We start from the raw sequence: 17,303 nt of genomic DNA on the forward strand, positions 1-17,303 counted from the left end.
TGGGGCTGTGATACAGCCTGCTAGTGGATGCAGGATTGGGCCACAACCATAGGCTGTGGGGCGAGGCTTTTCTGACCGCGAACTTTTTGATTAATAGAACCTGGTCTAGCTCTATAAAAGATATTCCATATCGTGTGTTGTTTGGTAAAGAACCAGAGTGGACAATGCTCCATAATTGGGGTTCTTGGGCACATGTAAACATTCCCAAAGCTCAGCGTCAGAAAGGGGGCGCTAGAGCGCAGAAACTGCGGTTTGTGGGATATCAGTCCTATGGCAAAGGGTGGCGTTTCAATTTACGCCCAGGACGCGTGGTTCTGTCACGAAGTGCAGACTTCGCTGACCAGGACAGATGGACTGCGATCCATGCCAACCCTGATTGCCTACTGCCCCTGCAAGTAAGAGAAGAGGCTTCTTCTCAGCCATTGGCAACACAGGAGCAGAATGAGGAGGAGGCACAGATTTCCCCAAAAGACATGGCAATAGATAATACTTCTCTAGAGGAAGAGGAAGAAGAGCCAGAGATAAGGGGGGAAGAAGAAGTAGTTGTGCCTAGGCGCTCCCAGCGTTCAAACAAGGGTGTACCTCCTCAGCGTTTGACCCTAGGAGGAGTGAGAATATGCAATGTGAGTTGTGTGGAACCACAAAGTTATAATGAAGTCTTAGACTTACCCCCTGGGGAACGTGCTTTGTGGGAACAAGCCATGAAAGAAGAAATGAAATCATGTGGTTTATACAGATACTAAAAGATCTAGATTGTATAGTAGATTTGCCTATCCAAGTGTATGAAGATAGCCAATCGTGCATTGCATTAGCGGGCTCGGAAATAATGAAATCCGCATCAAAACATATTGCTATCCGTCATGTGAATGTGAGAGATTGTGTACAGAATGGGGTAATCAAACTGGAGTATTGTCAATCACAAGATAATATTGCTGATTTGTTTACCAAGCCTTTGCCAGCAACATGCCATAATGAATTGATGACAAAACTGGGTTTATGTATATAATGTATTGTTGTATTGTTGTAATGTATTGTTTCTGTTGGGGTTTTTCGCATTTAAGAAACAGAAGGGGTGTCACGGCTAAAATGGCTGCTGTTTCTTTAATGTAAATAAAGCTGGGTCAGCATGACTCAGCGGCTTGCAGCAGGCTGTATATATAGGTGAGAACTGTTGGTTTGGGTGTTGGCTGGTGTTTGGGTTGGTTGGTGCTGGTGTGTTTCAGTCGTGGTATTCAGTCGTGTTTTGCACAAAGACTTTTAATAAAACTCTGCAAGGATATTCCCGTGGACTCTTTTTGTGCCGACAAGGAGACTGAGAAGATAAAGGGAGGTCAGAACCCTTTCCTTCTTTTTTTTTTTTTTTGCTTTTCTACAAACACTGACACATGTCACCCCTTTCTCGGGGTTCAATCTCGCCTTGAACCTGTTGCGCAATAAACTTGGATCTTCTGCAGTTTGCTCCTGCGTCCGGCTGAGCTCATTTTTCTTCCGCAGGGACCCACGGACTTAGTCCGATGAGCTGGGTGGCAGAGTAACCCCGCACCCAGATTTTTCCGTAACAGACCTTTCAGGGTCCTTTCCAGATGCTTTTACAAACATTTTATTTCATGGGATGCAGTTATCTTCTTTGCATCACAACACATGGCAAGATATTGGCTGCATTCCATGGCAGTTTATTCTGTTTTCTTGACATTTCCCTGACTGTTAATTTCTGCATTCTATTTGAGTTTTCAGATAACATAAAACTACTTCTGGTAATATGGTGTACATTTAGCACTCATTTCCATGATATTTGCTTCCAGAAAATAAATCTGTTTGCAAATAACATGGAAACAAGTGCTAAACTTGTGCTATATTCCACTATATTTCAGGAAGTGTCTTTTACATCACGTGAAAGCTCAAATATAAACCAGAACTTAACAATTAGGGAAACAACAGGAAAATGAAATAAACTGCCAAGTGAATGCAGATAACCCTTAAAGGCTTATTCACATTTCCTCTTTTCCCTCTGCTTCCCCCCAGAGAAAACTGCTTTTTGGTGCTCAATCAGAGCAAAGTGAAATTCGGGTTTTCTCCAGATTGATGTTTGCTCTAATTTAGCACTAAAGAATGGGTTTTCCATGGGAAAGGAGCAGGGAAAGGGGGTAACTGCTCGGACCTGTGCCTAGAAAGCAAGTGGGAGTGTGGATGAACCCATAGTCTCAACCACAGCTAAGAGATTAGGAGCGGCTTGTAAAAATCCCATACTCCTTTTTTCTCTCTCTTACAGGCTCCCATACGCTCATCCACAGTTGAAGAAAAAACAAAAAAATTCCTTCCAGTAGCACCTTAAAGACCAACTAAGTTAGTTCTTGGTATGAGCTTTCGTGTGCAAGCACACTCCACAGTTGAAGAGTACATGTGCACCAAGTCTTAATCATGTTTAGCACTAATCAGGTTCCCCTCTTAACCAGGGTCTGCAAGCTCACTTCAGTCTCCGGTTATTTTCTCTGCTACATTCTTATGGAGAAGAGCTAAATGCAGGCACCTGGCCAGCCACTGTGGGAAGGAGGTTGCTGGATTAGATGGGTGCTTGGCCGGATCCAGCAGGGCTCTTCCTACATTCTTTACTGCAACTGGAGAGCCAGTGTGGCTGGCGTGCTGGATGAGGTCCTGGGATATCAGGGTTCAAATTCCTCCTTGCCCATGACCTTGTGCCCATGACCAAGGTGTGACCTTGTGCCAGTCACTGAATCACTGCCTCTCTGCCTCACCTACTTCACTGGATAGGTAAAGGAGGGTTGTTTGGGGGAATAAACGTGAAGAGGGAGAACATATGGCACCCTGGAGCACCATGGAGGAAAAGATGGGATAAAAATGCAATAAATAAATTACTACAATGAAAAAGACCTTAAAGAGACTGACTTTTGGTGGTATGAGAACAACACCAGGCGTAGAAATTTCTAGGTCCCTGCAAAGATCCTGCTTCCCATTAGTCCTAGAGAACAGGGATGGGTCCCCTGTGGTCCTCCAGATGTTGCTGGAACTACAACACCCATCATTCCTGACCACTGGCCATGCTGGCTGGGGAGGGCCACGGGACAAAAACCCCATTTAGTAGTATCTGAATTACCTGAAGCTGGGCAGCAGGCAAGTTAACATCAGCAATCATCTCGGTGCAAGGGTGTTCCACCTGCAGGCGCGGATTCAGCTCCAGGAAGTGGAAGCTGCCATCTTCACTGTAGAGGTATTCCACCGTTCCCGCGCTCACGTATCCCACTATTTTGGCAAGTCGTACAGCGCACTGTGGAGAAAAGCAGCCATGCAAAATAAGCCTCCATAAAACACACAATGCCTTGGGAGAGTGACAGGAACAATTCATTCAGAGAAGTGCACACTTCTACATTATCTGAAACTTTGACTTTAATTTTTCTTGCATTCTGATATATTGGCTGCTTTGGAGAACTGAATTTTGAAGAATAAGGAATATATTCAGCAAGTAAAGAAACAAAATTGTTTGCGGTGAAGGTGAGATTTGAACACGGGACAAGGACCAGTGTGGTGCTGCAGTCGGAGTGTTGGGGCAGGGACTAGGAGACACAGGTTCAAATCCACACTCACCCCCAAAGTACTATGGGTGACCCTGGTCTCAGCCTGATCTACAGCACAGGGTGGTTGTGAGTGTGAAGGAAGGAGGGGGAGGAGGAAGAGGGCCAAAGGGAACCATGAGGAGGTCTTTGGAGAAGAGGCAGTCTATCAAGGGAAATAAATAATAAAATGAAAAACAGGGATGTGGGCCTGTGGGAAAGGGAAGTCACCACAAAATATATATATGCATTTTAGTGCACATTCCACCCAGTATATAAATTTTTGTTATGTCATTTCTGCACAATTTCCCAAGCAAGTTCCCCTAATGCATCAACTTTTTCTTTGTTATTTTCTATGTGCATTTTCCCCCAATATAGGCAATATACATAGGCCATTTACACGGGGGTTACGTTCTAAGGAACCACATGTGTCAGTGAAATTGCACATATCTGAAACACCACTGAAAAAGCCTGCAAACACCTTGTTCTGCCTCTGCCCAATCCATGCGTGCACAGTCACGCACATATGGAACCTATGTAAATGAGGGGTTGCCTGTATACCTGCATTGCAAAACTCAGAAAAACATGATTTGCGAATGGTGGCTGCAGTTCAGTTTGCTTATTGTTTTGGTGCGTGCAAACAAGGAGATGGGGACAGGGGTCTCTGTCAACGCTTGGGCGCCAGGTGCCATTTTGAATCAGAATGGCAGACCAAAATGCGAGTTTGCTGTGACTTTGCCTGGTTTTTGGCATGATGGGTCCAAACTCATGAATTACACCATCCATTTTATAAAAAACATCTTTTATTTCTAAAAAATCCTGAGAAGCACCAGGCACTCTCTGCTACTGTAGAATAAGAATCCAGTTATTGTGGTCCCAGATAAAGGGCTAGTTTAAATAATAGAGAAAGCTGCCTTTTACCATACCAGAACATTGGCCCAAGCCAGCTTAGTGCTGTCGACACGGACTGGGAGTCTCTCTCAGCCCTACCTGGGAATCCTTGGGGGTGGAACCTGGGACCTTCTGCATGCAAGGCAGGTGGTCTACCACAGAGCTATGACCCTGTTGGAAAACTCAGGTGTGTGTACCTGTTCCATGTATTCAAACACAGACGTTGCTGCTACAGTTGCTGGAGCTTCTTCAATAATCTTTTGGTGCCTCCTTTGGATGGAACAGTCCCGGCTAAACAACGAAACTGCGTTCCCATACTGATCTGCTAAGACTTGGACCTCAAGGTGACGGGCGTGCTGCAACAACTTCATCACAAAGATCGGAGAGCCTGGAGCCTCACTCTGCACCTAGAATCACAGAATCACAGAATTGTGGAGCTGGAAGGGACCCAAAAGGTCATCTGGTCCAAGGCCCCGCAGTGCAGGAATCAGTGCTACACAATCCACACCAGCTGGATAGGAGGGGAAGCTGAGATGGGTCTGGGTGACAAAAAACCCACCAATTAACACAAAGCAATCCAAAGCAGTCCATAACCTGGTTATTGCCTTTGGGGCCAGTTGGGAGTTTCTGAATTGTAGAAAGTGATGCATGCATTACAACAAGCCAGTCTGGAAGTTACCAGAGCATGGAGTACAGCGGCCAAGTCATGTTGGCTATGGCCTTCCAGGTACATTCCAGAGCAGCATTACTCAAGGTTGGGACTGGGGAAGGGTGTGAGCGGAGGACAGGACAAGGCTATGAGACACCCAAAGTTTGGTGCTTTGAAGTTTCAAGGGAGGGGGGAGGCTTATGGAGACAGTTTACTGGTGCTGAATTGTGTGGGCCATAAGGTAAGGAAGATCAGGAAAGGGCAGGGGAGGGAGCAAAACTCAAAGAACACAGAGGCACAAAAGCACACTGTACAGACAGGTGCCAGGATGCTTCTGCTGGGCACAGGGGTTTCACAACAGAGCTTTCACCCTGGAGAGCTGGCCTGATAATGTGAGTCATCACCTGAACAAACAATTTCCAGGGTGCTTGCTTGGGAGTAAGCTCCACTGAATTTAATGGAATTTACTTCTGAGTAAATATGCATAGGACTGCATATACACCAGGTAGTTGTATGAGGCCAGTGAGTTGAATGTGCATGTGATAAAACCCAAACACTAAGAAATAAATTGTTGCAACATATATACGGCAGCAGCTTAGGAGAGGCCCCCGCCCTGTGCAGGAGGGAACCGGGAGCATCCTTTCTAAGCCATGTTCATGTTAATAACAAACACAGTAAATGCTGCTCAGTTAATCAGAGGCGTTTTTAGTCAACCAAAGTGGTTTTTCAAATCGTCACAGTTGCACCCTACTGAAAACTCCTGCCTTAAAGGAATGCAGACGTCACAGACTGATTCACATCTGTTAATGATTTATGCCTCTCCAAGGGCAAACTCCACGGCAGGCGGCAATGCTGGAAGCAACATTTGTGCTGTTTGTTATGAACACATTAAAACAACCCATGTGTTTAATCTGGATTCAGCATTGGGAGAAAAAGCCCAATTTTTTTCCACAGGAAAGCCCAAAGTACAGATCTGCCAATTTTAATAAATGTGAACACATTTTCAGATATTCTGAAGAAGCCAAAGGTTTAAGGATTCTCTGTTGTGCAGCTTTTGGGAGGCAGGGCCGGAAAACCTTTTTCAGCTTGAGGGCCGCATTCCCTCATGAACAGAACTTTCTGAGGGCCACATACCAGCTGTGGGCGGGGCCAGAGGCCAGAGTGGGTGGGGCCTTGGGGGGGCTTTTCCCATTGCACAGTGGACTACCTGCAAGCCACACAAGCGCCACACAGCTCTCCTCAAGAGGCACTGTCATGGTTCCAGGATACACCCAGCCAAAGCCCTCAAGGAGGGAGTGGAGAAAGGAGACTTGGGGGGAGTCCCGAGGGCCAGGCAGAGAGGACTCAATGTAGAGCCATATTCAGCTCCGAGACTTGAGGTTCTCTGCACCCGCGGCAAAGAGCAGCATCTGAATTTCATTTTAGTGTATTTGTAACATACCCCGGCCTCAACTTCCAAAAGGGAGCCTAGCAGTCAATATGCTTTGTCCTTGGCTATGGAAACTTTTCATACATGAAGCAAAACCTCAGATAGTTGCAAATGTTCTGAAGTGGCACTTGCATGGATTATAAGATTATAAAATGGATATTTTAGTGTGGCAGCACCTGCACTCTGGAACCCCCTGCCTATTTACACCAGGCACTCTTTTTGGCACCAGCTAAAAACATTATTGTTTAGACAAGCCTACCTAGATATGTGGAATGTTGACGTATTTTTTATTCATTTATTGCAGTTTATTGCTGATTTTATCTTTTGAACATCAAAGAATTGTTTTTACTTATAATTTTATTAACTCTCTTTGCAAACTGATTTGATGGTTTGTTTGTTTGTTTTACAATCAAGTGGCGTATACATTCTATGAAATTAAATTAATTAATACAGAAATGCCACATTAACATAACGAGTTAACCGTAAACAAACAATTAAACATTTAATTGTTAAGTGGAGAAAAGGGCGGGGTAAATTAATAATAAATCCACCACGGCAGCTTTCACCTGTCTGAAGCGGGTGGGAAACTCTTCTGCCGCTTCCACTATCCGGATTCCTTTGCCACCCCCTCCCTCCGAAGCCTTGATCATCACAGGGTAGCCAATTCTCTCGGAAGCCTGAGAGAAAGGAAATTTCAGAAAAAGGAAAGGAAAATAAGAGTCAGATGGCAAAGAGCTAAAGGACCATTCTCCACTAATCGCAGCCCCGGACTACGGAGCGAACCATCTTCTCTGGGAGGCCAAGGCCTCTGCTTCTCTCAGGCTAAGTGTGGACAGCCTAGACTTCCCTCAGTACAAAATGGTGGCTGATTCACCCTGTGAAAAGTGCCCAGCTACACACACACAGAGCTATGGGCTCCTTAAGTAACAAGGCCGCTGGCTGCCCCCCAGGGAGTTACCACCTTTGCCCGATACAAATGCTGCCCCACTCCTCCTCAATGTCTCATGTTTCAGGGTTGAACTGCAGATCAAAATTCAGCCCCGAACCCCAAGGCTTAAAAATTTGGTGGGAAAGGGAGAAACTTGGTTGTCTCAGCTTCTCTCACTTAGTAAGGGCTGATGGGAAAAACCTTGGTTGCAAATTTTTCCTGCAATGTGGCTGTTAAATTGCACAGGATTTCTTCAAGGCTGATAATGTTTCTTTTTGAGAAGGAAGCTGTGTGTGGAGAATGCAACCCTTTTCAGGTGTCTTGTGGCCCTGAGGAAAACCCCCCTTTTGCAGCTGGAATGTGCCTTGGGAGGAAATTCTGCTGGGGGTTTTGCTCAGGCCTTTCTTTGGGCTCTCCTGAATCCACCGTCCATCAATTTCAGGGGTGATTCCAAGTCAGGCAGCATCCACTGGGCTCAGGGCTTGCTTGCTGGAGGCAGCTGGAGGAGCAGCAGATCTGACCTCCAGAGCCTCTTCCTCCACGGTCGCCATCCCCCTGCTCCCTCCCCCGCCACCCTCAGGGCTTCCCCCGGCTGCCTCAAGTTGCCTTAGGTGGTGGCAGAGTGAGGAGGAGTTGGGTGGCATTTTCTGTCCTAGTCTGGCCCTGGCAGGGCCACAGGTCAGCCACCCCTGCTCTGAAGTGCAAAGTCCCCTCTCAACCTGTGTTACCTCCAGGCCTTCATCCTGATCCCTGACGCAGCCCTGCCAATACGTCTCCAGGGGGACAGTGATGGTTCTTGGCTGCTCCTTCTCGTCCTCTATCCACTCAGCAACCAAACCTGGAAACATTCACATCAAGAAGCCTCAGAGTGATGGCCACAGGGATGTAAGAACAGCCGGGCTGGATCCGACCAGAGGCCTATCCGGACCGGCATCCCACAGGGGCCTGTCCATCACCTCCAGGCAGCGCATGTAAGCAAAGCCCTGCTGGATCAGGATGGGGGGGGGGCATCAAGCCCAGCATCCTGATCTCATCCTTGCCAACTAGATGCCCCAGCGAAGCCCAGAAGCAGAACCTGAGCCCAGGAGCAGCCCTCTCCCTTGGTTGCTCCCCAGCCGCTGGAATTCAGAGGCTTCGAGTCCTGGAAGTAACACATAGCGATCATGAGGAGTATTCTCTCCCTCTTTCCAAGCACTGGAACTCATGGATGTCCAGCGAAGCTGAATGTTGAAAGATTGGGAGAGGACCAAAGAAACGACCTCTTCATGCAGCGCAGAGTTGAACTATGGAACTCACTCCCGCAGGAGGCAGTGAGATGGTCACCAGCCCAGGAAATTGGACAAATTCATGGCTGCTGAAACCACAGGAGAGTTGCTCTTGTGTTTGGGTTCTGCTTGTTGGTTTCCCATTGAGAATGGCTGGGGAAACCCAGCCAGATGGGTGAAGTGATGTTGTAGTTGTTGTTGTTGTTGTTGTTGTTGTTGTTGTTGTTGTTGTTGTTGTTGTTGTTGTTGTTGTTGTTGTTGTTGTTGTTGTTGTATCTGGTTGGCCAGTGTGAGAACAGAATGCTGGACAAGATACAAATGGAGACTTAATCTTCCTCAGCTCATGTCAAACACTGCAGAGGTAGGTAGGAGGGCGACAAAATGTGAGAGAGGCTCCATTTCACAAAAACAGGCCTTGGTTTCTGCCGTGCTCCTTGAGCCCTGAACCTCCACTCTGTCCCATCCCCTCTGGGCATGTGTAGAGTGAAGTTGGGACCAGGGGAGGCCTGCAATTGTTGGGGAGCACCAACCAGAAGCCTGAGCTAGGCAGGGTCAGAGCGCACACGTTCTCTTACCACTTCCACTCCAAGGCAATGTGGGGATATGGACCGTCTGGGCCACAATGGTGGAAGCCACTTTGTCCCCCAGAGCCCACATGGCTTCACTGGGCGGGCCTGGCAAAACAGAACAAGTCGTCCTGGGGTAAGTGCAGGAAGAAACCATCAAGAACTGTACTTACTTGGGCAAGGCCCAACGGGACGGATGGTCCCCTCGCACAACAGCATGAGAGCCCGTCCGTTTGTAGGCAGGATTGGAAGAGCGTAAGGAAGCAGCCAGGAGAGGCCCCACAAGAAATTCAGCAGAGCTCCCTTGCTTACACCTGCTCCGCACGCTGCTTGTTTTTAGTTTCTGCACCACAGAAACTCCATCAGTGCTCCTGTTCCAACAGGCAGGTTGGCACACGACTCATCCTGCGCCTGCCCATTTAACAGTGCCACCAACATGCAAGAGGACAGGTCCCTGCCCCAGGCAGCTTACAGTCTGTAGTGCTATACAGGATATAACACAGGAGGAGCCGGTGCTCGGCTTGTGGCCCCGGTTTTGCAATTTACCACAGCAGACAATTGTCTATTTTTGTATCCATGTGGACACACACAGAGCAATCTCTCAGTGCATAAACAACCTTGAAATCAGCCGTATTAACAGGTACACAGCAGCATGCATTTCAAAGACACTGAGCCAGCTCCCCATGTCAGTGTTTTGGAAATCTAAGATTCTGCCATGCACACCACAAAATATCAATTCACAGGAGGAGAAATTGGCAAAAACACATCTCATAAAACAAGCAAAACACCTACCCTGTCCCCAAATAAGCCCGGCAAAAAAGATTGTACCTTCAAAAGCCACCCCACCCCCATTTTTCCTCCAAAGGAATCTTAGGAGACGCTGTTGTGCCCACTGTCAAAATAGTAGGGACCCCTGCACGAAAGAATGCCTACCTAGGAAAGCAATGCCGTGTTTGTGAAGCAATTCTGGAAGTTTTGGATTTTCCGATGCATGTCCCCAACCAGCCCAAACAGCCTGCAATGAAAGCATTTAAGAAACAGACTTCAGATCCATAAACAGCTGCTTGGACTCAAGATCTGCCCTACAGAGCCCAAAGACTACAAGAGAGGCGTATAGCAGAGAACTCCCTAAGGGGAGTAGAGCAGCTTCGGCCACCTTCACACCATGCATTTAAAGCAGCGGGATACCACTCTAAACAGTCCTGGCTTCCCCCAAAGAAGTCTGGGAGATGTAGTTTGTTATGGGTGCATTCTCTCCCAGAGCTACAAATCCCGAGTTCTCTGTGAAGAGGGATTGACTATTAAACCACTCTAGAAACTGCAGCTCTGGAAGGAGAACAGGGGTCTCCTGACAACTCTCAGCACCCTTAGCAAACTACAGTTCCCAGAATACTGCTTAAATTGCTTTCCAGGGGCTTTCCAAGGGCTTTAATTCCGAGGAGGGAAACTGGTTGAGAGTGCAGAGGGTCACAGAGCCACCTTATTGCCATTCCCCACCCAGAGCACCTGCTGCCTGAGCCAGCAGAGTCTCTCTATCTGTCCCCAGGAATCCTTTGCATTGCATGGAGGTTTCATGGCAGACAGACGGAGGATCCAAACACAAAAGGCTGCGGAAAGCACTCCAAGGAAGCAAGCTCAAGAGCTACAAACCTGTTGTAAACAACTGATCCTCAAAGCCGCCAAACCAAAACTGTTCTGTTGTCTTGTTCTCCGGAACAGGAAAGAGGCAGATAGAGCATTTCAGACCTTACCTGCACTGGAATCCTTTTTGAAATATCCACAATTAATTCTACGTTGGCATAATTGTTATTATTCGTTCCTCCGGGGACTGGCACATACTGGTCGGCCATTTTTATATACTCTGAAAAATTGTAATGGTAGAATTATTTGCAGCGCTGAATGTGCATGCAGAGACAGAGCAGCCACACTCTCGCTGCTTACCTGCATTTGCTTTGAGGTCTTCAGGTGTCACCATGACCACGAATCTAATGGCCCGTTCATTGCGGAACATCTCATAGGCCCAGCGGCGGATAGAGCGCATGCACTTCACGGCAGCAATGCCATTGTTGGCAATAAGGACCTGTGAAGAAACCACACACAGGTAATGTTTGTTACTGATTGTTGTTAGAATCATGGAATCACAGAGTTGTAAGGGACCCTGAGGGTCATCTAGTCCAACCCCCTGCGATGCAGGAATCTCAACTGAAGCATCTAAGCAGCTAATCCTGGAAAGATTTCCAGTTGGAGAATGGAGAGCACCCCAATCCCTCCTCCAAAGACTACAAGAGAAGCGTGGGCCACATTCACACCCTACACTTTAAAGCAGCCGTTCTCAACCTCGGGCTGCACTGAAGATTGGTGGAGGGCCACCCCCCCCCCAAAATTGGAAGGGGCCTAAAAGAGCTCAGCCTCTAGGACAGGGGTAGGCAACCTAAGGCCCATGGGCCAGATGCGGCCCAATCGCCTTCTAAACCCGGACAGTCCAGGAATCAGCATGTTTTTACATGAGTAGAATGTGTGCTTTTATTTAAAATGCATCTCTGGGGCATAGGAATTCGTTCATTTAATTTTTTTCCAAAATATAGTCGCGCCCCCCACATGGTCTGAGGGATGGTGGACTGGCCCACGGCTGAAAAAGTTTGCTGACCCCTGCTCTAGGAGTTGGTGCCCCTGATGATGATCTACTTACTATATACCCTTAAGTATTTATTAAGCCCACCCTTCACCATGGGGTTCCAGGGTGGGTTCCATAAAGCTTAGTACAATGAAACCATGTAATGCACGAATATTAAATTGGGGTGGGGGGGAGAGAGTGATAGTCTAACCTCATCCTCCAAACCCAAAGCTCTGTGCAAAAGAGTGTCTTGGTCTTCTTAAAAATGGAAAGAAAAATGAATGAAAAGTGATACAAATATGGTGGTGGACCCAACCTTCCGTGGAGGTTTTTAAACAAAGGTTGGATGGCCATCTGTCAAGGATTCTTTAGCAGTGATTCCTGCACTGCAGGGGGCTAGGCTAGATGACCCTTGGCGTCCCCTCCAATTCTGCAACTCTGTGATTCTATGGAAAATTTGCATTTGAGCTCTGCACCTTATGCCAAAAGAGGGCGACTATGCATACCCTCCCGGAGATATCTTTTAGAAGCCCACAAGAAACCCAGCCATGATCGCAAACCCCCTGGTGTGCTACCCTTCTCTGGGGATGCTACCTTTTCAATGACACGGTTTCCTCCAAAACGAGTCACAAACTCCGCAGGCGAGGCCACCGTGAAGTCCCTGTGCAAGTCTAGCTTCCTTTGCTCACGCCCCTTCTTGGTCAGGTGCATCCCCGACATGCTGGGTCTGGAAGGGGTGAGAAGACGGAGGGAAATTAAGAGTGGAGGCTGACCTGGTAGGACAGGCAGCGACTCCTTGGAACCAGAAGGGCAGCTCAAGGAGGAGCAAGCTTTCAAACCACCACTCCTCTGGTTATCAAGGGCGAACCAGAATTGCCCTCCAGGTGGCACGTACTGAATAATTCCACATTTCTTGTTGTTGTTTTTCTCCTCTTTTCAGACCAAAATGACTCACCAAGTGTAGGCTGGCTCAGAAATGTGTTTGTGATCTATAAACTTTGGAGAACTCGTTTGAAAGCTGCAGAAGAAATTGTCTGTGTTCGACCACAAGGACACCCAGCAGGTCTTCTCCCAATGCAGTGCCAAGAGCAAAGAGTCACCAGCCTCAAGGCTGCTGGTTTGAGACCAGGAAGACTCCCTTCGCTCTGTCTCTATGTGAATGAAATGTCACCACAGTGAAACAAATTGGTGGCCTATTCAGGACACAACCTAGTGGCAGAATTCTCCCCCCTAGGACGCAGTGATGATGACTAGCTTACATGGTGGCTTTAAAAGGTGACAAAGGGAAGTGAGATCTTAGAGAGAGCCTCCATGTGCAAGCACATCATACCACCAAATAATGCCAGATGCTGGGCACAAGGAGAGGAGGGCTGCTGCTGCTGGTGAGCTGGAAACAGAAGGCTGGGTTAAGCAAGACTTGGCCTGACCCAGGCAATCCTTACCCAAATTCTCACCTTCCGTATGCCCTCCTAACTAAGGAGAGGCAAAGGAGGGCAGCTTGGCACTCAGCTTCTGCTCCTTGCTGCTATCTCCTTGCTCTCTCGCCAAGTCCTTGCAGGGCTGGCCTCAGTCCTCCCAGAAATGCAGCTGCCGGGCAAGATTAGGCCGGGGAGGGGGGCAACAAACACCCTCCGGAGCAAAGGACAAAAAGTGAGTGAGGCAGTTTTGACTGGGAATTTAGCCTAATCATCAAGATAAAAATTAATAATCACTCCTTCCGATAGCAAACACAGGTGGTGAGTTAAGACAAGAGGAAACTCCTCCCACCGCTGGCTCCCCCCATGAACGCTGAGCAGTCCAGAAGCCACAGAACATTTGAGCGCCAGCTGGAAAAGAAGAATGAAAAATGGAAGGGGGAAGAGAGAGAAAAAGGAGGAGTGGAAATCCCCTCTTGGAAAGAATGACAGGCTCATGAACATGAGCACTCCACTAGGGTATCTATTTCCAAACACAAACACCCCACACTCTCAGAACTCTTCAGTCTTCAAGAAACAGACAGATCTCCAGTAACTTTAGCAAATTTCTCTTGATGGTCAGCTTGCAGTGACCTCAGCCTTTGGGGGATGGGGGAAGGGGTGATGTGCCCTTTCATATACAAATCTGAACCTGGTCTAATTGGCATTTCAAAAAGAAAGTATAAGCAGTCGCAAAGCAATATGAAAAATGTATCTCCACCCCATTCAGTCATTTAGTCAAGTTGGTCAGGCCATAGTTTTGTTGGCATGCATGGACTCCTAGAGGGTAAACTCTTTGAAATCTCTTGTCACAGAGGCAGGCAGTCTAGTCCCTCTCTAATGCAGACTGCAGGATCCTGGGGCCCTGGGGCTTGGCCCCTCCCTCAAAAGCTCCTCCCCAGAGTTGGGACATGGAAAGTGTGAGCTCTCTTCAACTGCACTTGACCTTCTCAGATAATCTGTGCAAGAGGAAATGGAAGCCCTGCTTGGTCAAAGGGTCTTCTCATCAAGAGACAGGGGCCTGGGCAAACGTCCGGCCATGCCACCCTCTGGCTGGGGAAACACGGCTGCGCTGTGGGACTCTAGTAGCTAAACCCACATTTTGAGTGGTGCATTTTGTGGGGTGGGGGAGGGGGGAAGGGAAGAGAAAAGAATCTTAATAACATATATTTAAGGAATTAATTTATTTTAAAGCCACCTTTCCAACTGCTTCATGCAATATGCAATGCATGACACATTTAAACAACTCACACTCAAAGCCTTATAAATCAGAATTTACAACTTTTGTTTTGCTATAAAAATATGCAAATTTGGGGGGGGGGGACTCATAAATGGTGTGGTGCCAAAAAGAATTCAGGAGGACCCTGAATTCCCTTATATACAGCAGAAATACTGATACAAAGGACTCCCTCTCCACAGCACCATGTGAAATTTGGTTTTCATAATGGTCTTAAGTACTTTACCAACCTAATATTAAGTCTCTCCCATAAATAACCTTGGAGGTTTTTAGGCAGAGGTTGGATGGCCCTCTGTCATTCATGATCTAGATGATCCCTGCATTGCCGGGAGCTGGACTAGATTACCATCAGGATCCCTTCCAACTCTACAATTCTATGATTCTATACTATGCTGCTTTGTTGCACTTATGTTATTTTTACTATATTGATAAGTTTATTGAAGTAAATCAAAACCTTCATTAATAAAAATAAATCGGGATAAATTATACTGGGATCAGTGTCTCCCATGTACTCCCAAGGTGTGCACACAATTTTGCTTATTTCTGCTTTTAGCAAAAACTTAACCCAATTTTTAGATGACAGGCAGGGAAAGCAAGGGGAAAGGAAGATCAACTAACCTGACAAGATGCTGTGAAGTTAGTCCCCCCCCCCCCCCACTTTCTAAACTGGATGTTTAAAAGAAAAACGCAGTGCGGGCAGGGAGGGAAGAGGGCAAGAAAGATTTAAAATGGAAGAGGCAAGCAAGGGTCAAGGGTGGGAAACACAGTGACGTCACACAAGAAACGTGGATTTTGTTTTGGAAATGGGAAACTCCATCTAGGAGCTTTTCCGGCCACAGCAGTTTTCGAAGCACACACGGGCACAATCTTTGCTGACGAAAACGAAGAAGCGGAAGAATCTGGAGAATCCACTCCCCAAATGCACGGGAGGCTCCAAAACACCCAGGGGGGCAATAAGGCAGACGAAAGGGCTTCTGCGAGCCCCCACCTGACCTCTGGCCCTTCTGGAAACCCCGCGCGGGAAACATCGACTGCAGAAAGCCAGTCCCCCTTCGGACATGCAGGTGCCTGGAAAACCCTCTTCAGCTGGGGGAAAGGACTTGCCCGTCCCAGCAGGGCAGCTGCCGCCTCCGCCTCCGCCTGCCCGCCTGCCCGAAGCCGCCAAGTCTCGGCCCTCTCCCGGGGACCACGTCCCCTGCCCGCCCCCCGGACTGACCTCCAAAGGCCCCCGGAGCAGCTCCGCCCGGCTCCGCCTTCCTCTGCCCTCCTGCCCGGGAGCCCCCCAGAAGGGCGGAGGGCAGGGGCTGGGGCCCCCGAGGCAGCCTCGTCCTCCGCCGCCGCCGCCTCCTGCTGCTCCATTGCTGCCGCCGGTTGCTCCCCTTTGGGCAAAGCGCCAGCAAACTCTCGAGCAGCGCCAAGCGGCCCCGAGAGGCGGCAGAGAAGGAAGTCCCGGGCCGGAGTCGGGGCGCTTCTCCTCTCCCAAAGACACACAAGCAACCCTTTCCTAGGCGGGGGGGGGGGCGCGAAGCCAAAGAGCCCCCAGGTCTTGTGGGCAGCAGCGAAAAAAGGACTTAGAACTGAGTCCGATTAGTGTCGGATTAGTACCCCGGAGAGCCTTGGGCAGGTCACGGCCCCTCGGCCGAGGTGAGGAGAGATGGAACCATGTGGGCCACCTTGAGCTTCTGGGAGAAAAACGTGGGGTAGAAACCTGCTCTCTGATAGTGACCAGCCAGGCACCTCCAGAAAGCTCATCGCGGGACAGATGGGACACTTTGGCTGGACTCCACCACTGGCTTGACAGACTCACGGAAGGCATGCGGGGTTTGCTTCTCACTGAAATCCAAGTTGTCACCTTCCTCATTGCCAAGAGTCCCCTGCGCAAGGGACCCCCAGGGCTGCAAAGCCCCTTCACCATTTCTACATAGTCCCCCCCCCCCTTGCAACAGGAGAGCAGCAGCAAGAGGGAGGCAAGCCCCCCCCCCCAAAGAAACAGTCCTTTGTCCTAATCAGGCCTTTTGTCCTCCGCTTATCAGCAACCCTGGAAGGCTTTGGGAACAACTTGTAGCTAATGTGTTTGCCTGCGTTTAAAAATAAAATGTGTCCTTGTGGACATTAAGGCTTATTGTGTGACACTGCTTCAGAAGAGGTTCTCTAAAAAAAAAATTAGAAGCAGGATATAGATCTTTGAAACACCAGATAATAAATAGACCATGGGTATCTGGAATACATTACCAACCATCTCGGACCCTACGATTGGTTGACTGGTTGGTGGTGGCTCCACCAGAGGCCCTCCGATTCTCACCAGCCTGTGAGGGAGCCTTTTCAGGGATGCCCTCCCTAGTCAGGGGCGTCTGCGTCCATCATTATTTATTTTCAGGAGCAATTTTTAAACTTTCCTGCTTGGCCAGGCATTTGGTGACTAAAGAATTGCGATTATTAATTGATGTCCTTTATATTCCACCTTTTTTCTCTCCAAGGAGCTCAAGGGGGTGTACATAATGCTCCCCTCCCCCCTTTCACCCTCACAACAGCCCTGTGGGGTGGCGTGGGCTGAGTGACAGGCCCAAGGTCAGCCAGGGAGCTTCATGGCTGAGTGGGGATTCGAACCCTGGTCTTTCCCCCCCCCCTTTTTTTCATATATGATTTTTATTAGGTTACAACAAAGTAAAATAAACATAAGATTCCACTTCTTATTTTCACAGAT

General features: G+C 48.3%; 1 protein-coding gene across 16 annotated transcripts in view; it reads right to left on the reverse strand.

The window, feature by feature from the left end:
- ACACB (acetyl-CoA carboxylase beta) overlaps nucleotides 1-17,303 on the reverse strand; it is a 71,985-nt gene that overhangs the window by 42,051 nt on the left and 12,631 nt on the right. For 13 of the 16 annotated variants that reach the window (XR_014518402.1, XR_014518403.1, XR_014518404.1 and 10 more), the window contains 9 exons: nucleotides 12,503-12,635; nucleotides 11,236-11,374; nucleotides 11,046-11,155; nucleotides 10,228-10,309; nucleotides 9,304-9,402; nucleotides 8,192-8,301; nucleotides 7,102-7,212; nucleotides 4,655-4,864; nucleotides 3,113-3,283 (listed from right to left, as the gene is read on the reverse strand). Coding sequence is in view for 7 of the 16 variants with exons in the window: in XM_083470895.1 (XP_083327021.1) it covers nucleotides 3,113-3,283; nucleotides 4,655-4,864; nucleotides 7,102-7,212; nucleotides 8,192-8,301; nucleotides 9,304-9,402; nucleotides 10,228-10,309; nucleotides 11,046-11,155; nucleotides 11,236-11,374; nucleotides 12,503-12,635 (1,165 nt within the window). In the remaining 9 variants the exon portion in view is untranslated. Of the gene's footprint in view, nucleotides 1-3,112; nucleotides 3,284-4,654; nucleotides 4,865-7,101; nucleotides 7,213-8,191; nucleotides 8,302-9,303; nucleotides 9,403-10,227; nucleotides 10,310-11,045; nucleotides 11,156-11,235; nucleotides 11,375-12,502; nucleotides 12,636-15,815; nucleotides 15,990-17,303 lie in introns of those variants that run through there. The other 3 variants (XR_014518409.1, XM_083470900.1, XM_083470899.1) reach the window with 1 other exon arrangement.

This window comes from Podarcis liolepis (assembly GCF_965112155.1).
Source record: "Podarcis liolepis genome assembly, chromosome: 13".
NCBI classification, from domain to species: Eukaryota; Metazoa; Chordata; class Lepidosauria; order Squamata; family Lacertidae; genus Podarcis; species Podarcis liolepis.